General features: G+C 30.6%; 1 protein-coding gene across 1 annotated transcript in view; it reads left to right on the plus strand.

Moving 5' to 3' along the window:
- Window positions 1-612: 612 nt before the first annotated feature.
- The window catches only part of LOC120331262 (uncharacterized), a 119,010-nt gene continuing 107,322 nt past the window's right edge, over window positions 613-12,300 (plus strand). The window contains exons 1-22 of the mRNA XM_078113790.1: window positions 613-757; window positions 1,048-1,111; window positions 1,476-1,771; window positions 2,186-2,288; window positions 2,518-2,702; window positions 2,987-3,141; window positions 3,722-3,833; window positions 4,128-4,216; window positions 4,984-5,185; window positions 5,540-5,682; window positions 5,842-5,974; window positions 6,613-6,788; window positions 7,241-7,382; window positions 7,849-7,948; window positions 8,284-8,462; window positions 8,873-9,021; window positions 9,199-9,340; window positions 9,758-9,851; window positions 10,536-10,717; window positions 10,843-10,991; window positions 11,558-11,699; window positions 12,108-12,201. Coding sequence (XP_077969916.1) covers window positions 613-757; window positions 1,048-1,111; window positions 1,476-1,771; window positions 2,186-2,288; window positions 2,518-2,702; window positions 2,987-3,141; window positions 3,722-3,833; window positions 4,128-4,216; window positions 4,984-5,185; window positions 5,540-5,682; window positions 5,842-5,974; window positions 6,613-6,788; window positions 7,241-7,382; window positions 7,849-7,948; window positions 8,284-8,462; window positions 8,873-9,021; window positions 9,199-9,340; window positions 9,758-9,851; window positions 10,536-10,717; window positions 10,843-10,991; window positions 11,558-11,699; window positions 12,108-12,201 — 3,176 coding nt within the window. The remainder of the gene's footprint in view (window positions 758-1,047; window positions 1,112-1,475; window positions 1,772-2,185; window positions 2,289-2,517; window positions 2,703-2,986; window positions 3,142-3,721; window positions 3,834-4,127; window positions 4,217-4,983; window positions 5,186-5,539; window positions 5,683-5,841; window positions 5,975-6,612; window positions 6,789-7,240; window positions 7,383-7,848; window positions 7,949-8,283; window positions 8,463-8,872; window positions 9,022-9,198; window positions 9,341-9,757; window positions 9,852-10,535; window positions 10,718-10,842; window positions 10,992-11,557; window positions 11,700-12,107; window positions 12,202-12,300) is intronic.

Below are 12,300 nucleotides of genomic sequence, written 5' to 3' on the forward strand. Positions count from 1 at the left end.
ATCTATTTTTAGGCTATGAATGTATGAAAATGCTCTGTAGTAGGAGTAAGAGATTTCTTGCAATCTCTGTGTTATAATTTCCATTGTGTCCATATTGTAGATTGTGATTGATTGTATTTTATTGGGAATTTTTAGTGACTGCGCCTCCAGATTTACTTAACGTAACAGATGTAGGCACACGTTCAGTTACCTTAATCTACAGTGGTGACGAGTCTGCAGAGTCCTATGTCTTCAATGTGTATCCAAAAAATTTTATCCATTTTCCACGACAAAGAGAAGTAATTTTTGTGATATTGTTATTTTTATTTTTTTTTCATTTGCATTTGTGTTGAACATTTGAAAATTTCTTGTTTTTTGCTAACTATGTATACATAAGTATTTATTTCTAACAAATTTTCCCTTTTTCTAGCTATCAATTCAATTCAATTTATTGAGCTTAAGTTTAAGTATCAACATGTTTTGGAATACACAATCTTCCAATATACATTCAGTACAATTTTTTAATTAGCTATCACAATATACTTTATTTATGATACATTTTTGACTGACTATATGTAAATGTAATGACTTTTAATGTACATTCTTAAAGTGATAATATTCAAGTGAATTTTGATGTGTATTCATATAACAAAGGTTACAGAATCGAAAGGTGAAATAACAATTGATGGACTTTCGCCGAATATTGAATATATTGTTACATTTCATACCCATACTGCTGGCGAAGATAGTGCGAATTTGACCCAAACTTTCAAAACTGGTGAGATAATATTTTATCTAAAAAATGGATAATTGGCAGAAATATAAACATGTAGCAGATTACAGCATTCTTCTTACTATCAGGGCAACAAACAATATTCATGCAGCCAACAATAAATTGAGTAGTTATGTAACTATTCGTGAATGATAACCATACTGTTAACCATGACTCAATGTATAATTCAATCAACTTATTAGATTTCTCTCCTTACAATAAATATGTCATCTAATTGTTTAACTTGTTTGCCACTTGAACCTAATTTCTTTTATAATGTACTTATTTTCATTAAGATCGAGGTGCTGGCGGAGACATTGATGATAATGTTGTGATTGATCCAAAGCTTCAATATTTCTCGTAAGTAATTCTTTTTATCTGAAGAATAATAGGTATTTGTCTGTTAAATTCCTTCAAGTCTAACACTAATTAGTTTGATTTTGGATTTATGTCTGTAGCAATGTAAGTCATAAATATCATATTCTACCCTTGTTAATTCCTTGTTTATCAAAAATGGAGTGGAAAAAATTCACTAAAAAATAAAATTACAAAACACTCAGTAAATCACCACAAAAGAAGTACCATAAAATTACTGAATAACTATTATAAATTTACTTTGAAATGATATAGAGTTGACACAGAATTTATATATGATTACTACAGAAAAAGTGTGCTCATCTTTAGAACTTGATTTCATTTGCTGTATATTTGTCATGTTTTTCAGTCCTGAATGTGCTGTTAGTGATATACGTCTGTATGTCACATTTATTGTTTCAACATCACAAAATGTCCGTTTGTTTCAATTCAATCACATTCGTAAATTTGTGGCGGCTGTAGTTAGGGATTTGAGGATAGTTCAAATGGACTATGCAGTAATTTCTGTGATTGGAGTCAATTCTGAAGCCACACTGCTCATGGACTTCCGCAATCGACAAAGATATACCAGACATTCTATTGCACAAGACATTGATACTTTGTCATTAGAACCATCTAGACCGAGTGAAAATAATCTTGGGAAAGGTATGATGATTTATAGAAATACAAATGTTTTCATTTTAGTAAATGTTTTCAAATAATAACTAAAAAACATATCCTCTGCTTCATTTGCATTAAATGACAGAGTTAGTAAACTCTATTATTTTACGCAGTCTCCACTTTTTACCCCTTATAAGCCTTCTCAGGCAGGGAATATCCTGTGAACTACCTGGTAGGATTAATGGTATATCTCATATATTATTCTCAAATAGTACTCTGAAAGCTAAAATTCCGGAGCTAATTTTAAAACCCTGTGTGTCACTGCTTAATAAGCAGCATTGGTTTCCTATTGCTTCTCTTCTTCAGTAAAATTGGGTGTTCAATTTTTATTTCTCCTAATTTTGTATGCCTTTTTACTGGCTGAATAAACTTGATTATGACAAAATTTTATAATTGTAGGTTTATCATTCTATGCTGATCATATGAAGGATGTAGATGGTCAACAACTAGTTTACATAATAACAAGAGACAAAGTATCTGACGACGTGAAAACAATATACAGGTATTTTATGCGAAACCTTTATTATGTTTAATTCTTTTGTACAAAAGCCATAACTAAACCAACAATGCATAACCAATAACTTAATTTGAAAAGAATGGAAAATTACTTGTGCGTCATAAACTACAAATATTATAAAATATTATAAATATAATTATAAAGAGGTAGTGAGAAAAAAATAACTGCTAGACTGAACAAAATTTGTTTATATCAAATTTTATCTTCATTTTAGACGTCTTCAATCTCAGAATGTTGTAACGAGGATAATCGGAATAGGAAATTGCACAGATGAACAATTATCATTTATGAGAACATCAGTTTCTTATACAAATACAGTTTGCTTTCCTACTTATCAATCATTGAAAAATGCCGAAATTATTGAAAATGTCACTAGAGATATTGAATGCAGACTTGAGGGTAAGTATGGGATTTTTCTATGTGTTTTTAAACCAGCACATACCTGTACCAGGTGGATTATATTCTTGATCTGTTAGTAATGAATTAAATGTTGTGACATAGGCCAGTTGTGTTCCACTTTGACATATAGCATATCGCGGTAGAGTTTTCACTAAAGCCTCTGCATTGAGTTTCTCAAATCATCCTTTTATGGTAACATATGAATGAAAGATTCTCCCATATTGTTATGTATCTTTGGTTGCAAGTTTTTCTTATTTTGAGAACTGTATTTTTTGACCCCTCAGATTCTATTACGATCGTTCCAACGCCTGTATCTGCAAATATAAGATTCAGTCTACCTGGACTCCTGGGTGTTTTAAAATATGATTATGAAATTACGCTTATTGGTGATGAGAATGCAACAGTAAGCAACTCCATTGAGCAACGTTCTTCTGTTGAGGTAAATTAATATTCAACCATAAATAATTTGTTTTTTAAATAATTTGTAGCCTTTTTCATCTTTTTATAAGAAGTCAGTCAGTCGATAGAACTAGCTATCTTCATCTTGAAAATATGAAATTTTGTACCGCAGTCATATCTTATTATTTAGCTGTATAATATATCATTTTAAAACAATCAAAATAAAATAAATTTCACGGCAAAATTATATACTAATACCTACGGTGTGTACTATATATTTATACAAATATTTAAATTTGGTTCATAAACACTGAATTGGATGCTGAATGTAAAAATACTACGAACTTCATTACATTTGTTGTAGGATAGGATTTTCATATTTCTTCTGTGATAGAAGAAAGATGATGAGACGGTTCTATTATTTTTCACTTGTCCATTTAATATTTTTTAATTATCTTTCTATCATGACCTTATGTGGAGTATGTAAAATCAAGAAGTCAATTTTTTCTAATTACCGGTTTATATTATGTGTTGAAATTATAAAAAAAATGCTGCACGATTGATCGTTCCAAGTTATGCGCCAAATAGTCTTTTTTTAAATTCACTTTTTAACATTGAAGACTTACAATTTTGAGACACCTTGGGATCTGAGGCCAAATTCACGATACATATTCACACTATATCCTGATAGTAATAGGGAGTATGAAGCAAGGCACAGGGAATTTAGAACACGTAAGTTTCAGATATATATTTAAAGTTTATCGTTATCAAAAGATTATATATTATTTAAATAAATGCGTATACCTGTTGATGTAAAAGCATTTTTGTGAGCTTTGGAGATTTTGGACTTAATAGGAATTGCTCAATTTTTCTTGAGTTTGGATTTAAGTTAGAATTGGTTGCGTGAATATAACATTGCCCAAATAGCAAATTCGATCAATAATGATAAATATTATTCATTAAATTTAAAGTATAATGTTTTTATATTTAGTACAGACAAATTCATTTGTTTGGTTGTTATTATAGAGCCTCTACCGAGCCCAAAAAATCTGATCGTAACTGATGTTACTAATGATTCATTCATTGTGGATTGGGATGATGAAAAATATGCTGATGTAAGTATTCAATAGATTTTTTGAAATTGCCATTATGCAGTTGTTTATTGTGAATAAGTGGAATTTTTATATTCGAAAAATACTCAACATGAATAGTGTTTAACGCAGTGGTTCCCAACCTTTTTCTGCATTACCCACTTCTGATTTAGAATATTTCTTCATTCCCGAAATACTGGAGTCTCCGATAAAATATCATAAGACATGAATTTGCTGTTGGGGTAGAATTCAAGGCGCCCAAAAACATTTTTCGTGGCATTCTAACATAATAAAAATGTTGTAGAAGACAGGTTTATCACCCATTTTGATTTGTGTGCTAGTTGAACTACTATTTTTTTTCGTCTACATTTATTCAGTTTTTCATAGTGCTATTCATTACACTTTTGCATACATGCAGTCTTCAATTTTTTAAATTTAGTTTAGATTACCAGAGCAAATTGCACTACAATACGATATAAACACATAAAAATATGAAATAAAAATAGTGATAAGATTAAAATTCTTAGTCCGGGATTATGGGTTTGTGTTCGTAGTGGTGTATGGAACACCAAACAAACAAAGAAAAGATTAAAACGCCAATGTGTAAACAAATCCGACCAAATATACCCAAACCATTGAACCGAAAACGAATTCAGAATTCATGCTTCAAAGTTTTCTTCATGATACCTGACTACCTACGCCTGCGTTGGCATATTTCTCAGCTAATTATCATATATTATGATTCTCTATTGTTTTTAACTGATCTTACAACTTTTGCTCAATCTTTTTAGTTGTACAGTCTTCAAGTGGTCTATCTTGGAAGACCAATAGATTCAATTTCAGCCTCACTTGAGAGTGGAATAGATCGAAAATTCAATACAGAATCGCATTTTCTTGAGGACGACATGTTGCCTGGATCTAGATACTATTTATGGGCCAGAAATGAGGCGAATGATGAAAAATCTATTCCGATACCATCAGAAGTAATCACATGTAAGATAAGAATCAATGTCAACAATTCATTCTGTAATTGACACTCAATCTATAAACGAGTTACTTGAAGTAAACTCATGACAGAGCCCACTTTAAAGGGAAAAGTTAGTCGGATCTAAAGTCAACATATTGCTGCTAATCAAATACACCAATTCATAATTTAGCAATTTGTACAAATTGTTTCATTCAAATTGTTGAGATATGTAGTTGAAAACCATTTTGTATAAGGCTCAAACCAATCTCGAGTCTTGCTTGCAAAAGCTTTCAACTATTTACTACAAAGACTATTTGTCAGTTTCTATCAACATCAATTGATATAAAGTTAAAAAGCTTTTTTCTTTGATTCTAATACAGATCCAAATCCAGTACGAAACTTGACTTTGGCTGAAAAACCCATTAGGTCAATCAAAGTAACATTTGAAAGACCAGTAGAAGATGGATTAGCAGATTATTATATTGCAACGTTGAGAGAAATTGATTCAGACGTTATTTTAGAGGTATTTATTTTATGATTTTGTATTCTCAAATCTTGTATGATAATTTTTTTCATCTATAATTATCTCATTTTTACTTACCTGTATATTTTCAATTCATATTTCAAACTTTTCAAAAGTTCAAAGTCATGATTTAACAAATTTTGTAATGTTTTGTTACAGAAAAGATACATATCATGGGAAACCACAACAACAGAATTTTTCCGTTTCAAATCTGACACAAAATATTTAATATCTGTCTGGGCAAGAAGCGGAAGGCTGAGCAGTACCATTGAGGAAATTACTGTCACGACGGGTATTAACATATTATTGAATATCAAAATAATAATTCTTTAAACAGCTAGGATTTTGGGCATTTTTTCATGTTACAATATGGAATATGCATTGACATCATGTGACCATCTCATAAAGCAGCATTTCAGTTCTATTATTTTGATTTACATTTTACAAGTTTGCTCAATGCAAGGTTTCATACTTTGAACTAAAAGTGGAAAAAGTACTTCAAGTTCTGAGATTTGAGAGAGAGATTTACACAGAGGTTTTGATTAAGGTTAACACAAGACCTAAAACAACGGTAACCATTCCAGCTACTTAGCAGGAATACCTGCCTATATCTTTATGTGAACTTTGTATACAATTACGAAAGTGACACCTTTTTTGTAATTTTTTTTTTTTGAAATGACAAATTTTGCTTTTCATTTTTAAAATATAATTCTGCTTACAATTTTTAATATACCTTGATTCTTAAGAAACTTATTACTCTGTGAGGTTTTCGGTGAATCTCTCAAGTTACTATTCCATATGATATACAACCAAATTTCAGTAGTAAATCAAATTCCCAGCTGCAATGTATATGCAGTTTATATATTTGCCAAGATCAGGATATTAAGCGCTCATTGCGGTATATTATGCCTTTGGTATTTTATCATGCAGATAAAACGGAGAAACTGGTGGAAGAACCTGATCCACCTGGAAATCTACGTGTGATAGATTTTGGAAGATATCACATGGATTTCAGTTTTACTTCGACCGCTGAAAAGCCTGATATGTATATTTTTAAAGTTGTACTTTTAGAAGATCCGGACCAGTTTAGGCCACCTACAATTAGGGTGAGCTAATGGCAATTGTGGCTATTTGTAACATTTTATGAACACTAAAACTTACATTCAGAAAAGCAATTCGATGCAGACCCACTACAGAAATCATAATTTTAATTTTTGTAATAGGAAATCTTTTTATATTCCTTTGTAATAAACACACGTGGCATCGCCTCAAGTTGAAAATTAAGTCTACAACTCAGTATTCAGTCTGGGTAAGAAGGTGGAGTAAAGTGACACAACATTACATAGATATGCAACATGAGTATGAATATTTTAGCAGACATCTTGTGTAAAATCTGTTATTTGTATATTCGTTAGTGCTAGCAAAATCATCTATAATTATATTATTGAGAAAGCAGTAGATTGTTCAAACCAGACCAGCATTTCAATCTCCATATTGTACCTATAGGGTAACATCATTGAAGCATTTGTTCAAAATAACAGTCTTTTTTCATCAACAGATTGCAGCATCTGATGTATCCGATGATTCGATCAACATTCATTCATTCAAAGACTTGCAACCTAGCACTTATTATAAATTAGTTGCTTCTACTGAGAAGGACTCTGTTCCAAGTGATGAGATTGAGCGGTTTTTCAATACAGGTAAACTATATTAGAATAGATCATGAAAGACAGACGGAATACGTTATATGTGATGAATATCATTTCATAACAACTCCTGCACTTTATAGTGGTGGAATCTATGTTTTCTTCTCCTAAAGACACCCAAAAGTAGATACGATTTGATTAGATACTATACGATTTTGAGGCTGCTTTGCTTGATGAAAAGTAATATGTTTCCTTTATTAAATGTTTCAAGTCTCCAAGCAAATATTGTGCTACTGTTGTTAAACATTTCAGTACATCTGACATGACTTATTTTGTTTGCTGATGGTTTTTAAGCTATGCAACCTGTTTTTCGTGTGTATTGGCATTTTTGACTTATTGATTGGATGGAATTGAGTCAGATTATTTTCATACTTATAAGACATGGTTGCGTACCATTGGTCTACAACTATATACCAGTAGTTTTTGGCATTCTATTCTAATGAACTAATTGTATTTTTAGCTCCTGAGCCCATCGAGAATGTAACTGTGATTCCAGGTTATCGTGAAGCATCTGTTTTCATCAATATTCCTCCTCCACCTTACTACATTGATGTCATCAAGTAATATGTTTTTGTTATGAATTTTATGAAAAACTTAACTGATATCTTTCAATTATGAAATAGAATTACAAATTAATCATCAATTATAACAATGAGTGGAATTTTATATGTCAGTTTCAAAACTCCCAGTCCTAGTTTGAGTCATTTTGATCTTCATTTGACACCAAACTTCATGAAGCTCTCACTCAAATTTGTACATAAACAAAGCCAACAATGCTATAATATTCTCAGTTTTATTTTTTATTCGTACAGACAGAAAATGTTTGTGGAAATAAATAAAATTGAATTTTTCATAATACAATATGTATTTTCACTTTTGAATTGCATTTTTTTAGAATTGGTGTTTTAAACGAAGTTTCTGAAATCCCTCCTCGAGTTGTTTCTGTTGACTCTGATGATAAATCAATCAATGAAACGTTCATCTCATTACCACCAGCAACCAAGCATACGGTTACTATAACACCTGTTACCAATGGAGTGGATGGACCAACCACTTATTATAATGTTACAACAAGTAAGCTTAGTTGATATATAATAAATAACACTGTTTTGCCTTCCGCTATATGCTGAGTTAGACTCGTATTAATATATTTTTATGGTAAAATATTTAAAGGCTGAATCTTGTAACACCATATAAACAAAATAATGCTACAGACAAGAGGATCAGTATTGACATGGATAAAGCTAGAAATACATAAATTTGAAGCTACATGAGACCCACAATTATTTCGTTTATTTAGCTTAGTATTTACATTCAAGAGCACTTTGCTCAAATAATTAGTCCTGAACTTGTTTACAGAAGTTGTCTGCGAGCTTCCAATTATTGGGATTTCTCACTTCTCTCGAACCCATCTGCAATTTACTGCATGTCTGCATGTGCCTTTTTCACATATTTTATATTGTAACATTTTCTTTACATTCCAGAACCTATGCCTCCTGCTAATTTCAAAATACATGAAACTGGAGTCTACAATGTAACGCTGAGTTTTAACCCTTCATCAGGAATACCAGACGAATATGTATTTAGTCTGGTTCCCGCTGATGAACCGGAATCAGACCCAGTTGTTGAAATAGTATGCCAACTTTCATATCATTATTTCAGAGTCAAGTTACATTAATGTCCTTTTAAAACTTTCATTACTTCAATATCTCATGTTGAACATCATCTATAAATAGCGGGGGAAGGAAAAAGTGTGATTGTTTTTGAGTGCGAGTGCAGAGCAATAGTTTTGTTTTCTTCTCATTTGTAGGTGTCTGCTGATGGTATTTCCCATTCTGTACCATATCTTGTTGCAATACCATCACTTCAATCGGGTACTAAATATATTGTATTAGGTCGAACAAGGATAAATGATGTCGAAAGCGATCCAGCTATTTTGGAATTTTACACTGGTATGTTGTTAATAAATAGCAAATCTATTTCAAAGTATTTTAATATTCTCTGAATTTCATCGATTTTACAATAATTTCCTTTTTGTAATTTTCTATCTTTTGACTTCTAAAAATAGATTTTTATGTACAAAGAAAAATTGTTGAAAAATGTTAAAATTACTATGGTATTTGTAGCAACTTTCCAAACTGAAAAATCAAAAGTTCCTTTGATTTTGTCACCTTTTCATGATTTTTTTATCAAGTTTTTGATAGTGTATGTAAACCATTAATTAAGGGTTCGGGCATCAACTAAAACAACTAATCATAAATTGAAGCGCTAATGCTACAAATAGCGAGAGCTTTATTTTTGAAATGTTGAAATTTTTCTTTTAAATGTTACAACGATATTTTATTATTGATTTTGTTGTTTTATTTTAGCTCCTGAACAAGTGGAAAATGTTTTCATTGAACCAGGTCCCACTTTTTCTACAATAACATTTACGGCAAAACCAGAACAAAGTGATTTTTATAAGTATGTATCAGAAATGTTTAAAATAACAATAAAAGAATGAATGATTTTATGTAAAGTTTTATAGGACTCAACTGTACGAGTTCAGGTTTTTTATAGAATAAATGCAAAAGTGAAAGTATTTTCTCTGATTAATAATGTATACTCAACTATTGGTTATTTATCATTACTCAATAAAAAAAGATTTGTTTGTCAAACAAAATGCTAAATTGTGCCTGCAAATTTCGAAGATTCTCCTTCTACTTAAAACGTGTATTTACTTTTTCTTTGTCTCCTTCGATTTTTATCCACTGTTCGGGTATGTATTTACTATTTACTATTGAAATTTTGTAAAAATAGTCTCAAAAATCACTTTATCTCATATTAATTATTGGTCAGAACAATCGGTTTTAGTAATAAATAATAACTTGCATAGTGTACCCCATTTTACCCCAAAACAACTAGATATTCAGACTATGGCTACTTGGCTTTACTTTATATGGAAGATACCTGAATTTCCAATTACTATATGATTTCAGTATTACATATTTTGATTTATTATATGTACCATTAGGCTGCTTGTACCCATTCACAAAATCTTCATTCGACACATTGGTTCCCAAAAATTTAAATGAGATAAATATTTTGTTCTATATAATTCCTTAACTATTTGGTTCGACTTTTACATAATATTCATTTCTTCACCAGGATGGTTCTCATGAATAATGCCGGTAATCCAATTGAATCATACGATATGCCTTCAATTTCTGGAAGATATGTATATAATCATACATTTTATCGATTGACACCATCAACACTTTATGCAATTTCTGTGACGCCAATATACAGGAATAACAATGGCCCAGGCATAACAAATGGTTTCAGAACAAGTAGGATTATTTTTTATTTGTTTTTGAAATTAAAATAAATAAAACTAGGCCCGAAGGTACAAGGTTTAGATAGGTACAAGGCCCAAAATTATGTACAATTGTCTAATATATTTTTATTGATTCAGAATCTTTCCCACCACAAAACATGCAAATTATTGAAACTGGGACCAATTTTGTGAACATCGGTTTCACAAGAAATGAGGGAAATGTGCAGCAATATATTTTTAGAGCAACTGAATCTGACAATCCTGATGCCGAGGAAGTTACAGAAACAGTAAATTTACTTTTAAACTAAAACGTCTAAAATATTTGATTTTGAATTATAAGATCAAAACATATGCAAAACAGTGTTCTATAAAAATGTGTTTAACATAATATAAATACAGAAAACTAACTAAGATTTTTAACTATACAATCCAATTGAAGCTTTATTATTGAAGTATTATATGTAAAATAGCAAACAGTCATTTTTATAATCAAAGATTTGATTTTGTTACATTTCTCAATCTGGAAGTGTTTTTCTATTTTTAGATGTGGATCTAACCAGAGTTTTCATATTTCATATAGCACAAATTATTGTGACTTTGAGGTTTTTTTGAAAAAACATGGAAAAATTTTTTTCGTTGTATTTTCTTGAATGTCATTTTGATTAATATTGTAAAATACTCAAGCATTTTGTTATACAGTACATAATTTTATACAAACTTCAAATTACTTGTTCATTGACAAACAAATTAATTTGTGTTTTGGCCTAAAGACTTTGTAATAATCCATATGTACAATTTAATGCCACTATGCATTTGTTACCGAAATGCAATTTTACCATTTAATTTATTTAAGGTGTTGCCACAATTTGTGAGCCCAAGCATAATGAATACAGTTTTACTTGAAACATTGGAACCTGGTACAAGTTATACAATTGAAGGATGGACAACTTCTGATAGTGGGAATAGCGATATACAATCTCAGTCTGTTCAAACAGGTCAGTAGTTACATTGGTCGAGACAAGATGAAATCAAAATGATTTGAAGTTCAGGATTTCATATCTCATGTCAGCGGTTCCCAAAGAATTCTGTTGAACATAACTGATATATGGTTGCCAATTTTACATATTGTAATTATTATGAATGTTTTTTTTTTGGTATATGAATCGAATCAATAAATTTATTTTTAAGAAAAAAGCAGGCAGCGATGAGAAAAAAGAGTTGACCTTTCCATGATGACGTTACATACAACAATTTTATTTATATTCTTTTATCTAGATTGTTTGCCAATAACATTGTATTTGGACATCGCTTGGCCCATTGTATGGAAGAACGATGATTTGCATATTAACTATTCATACAAAATTTTACCAATTGTGTTTTTTAAACTTTTTCTATTTTTTCAGTACCTGCTAAAGTAGTTGTTCAGAGTTCTGACCTTATTGATGATGATGTCTTCATAAGATTCAATGCCGCCGAAGGGAATGCCGATTTTTATAGGTAGCATACTCCATTTTCGCTATGGTATTGTTAGGTAACTAAAATTGGAGTTTTCAGTTGGAAGTTTTATTCATACATCCATGAAGTCTCTTTTGTGTG

Source organism: Styela clava, chromosome 6 (assembly GCF_964204865.1).
Source record: "Styela clava chromosome 6, kaStyClav1.hap1.2, whole genome shotgun sequence".
NCBI lineage: Eukaryota > Metazoa > Chordata > Ascidiacea > Stolidobranchia > Styelidae > Styela > Styela clava.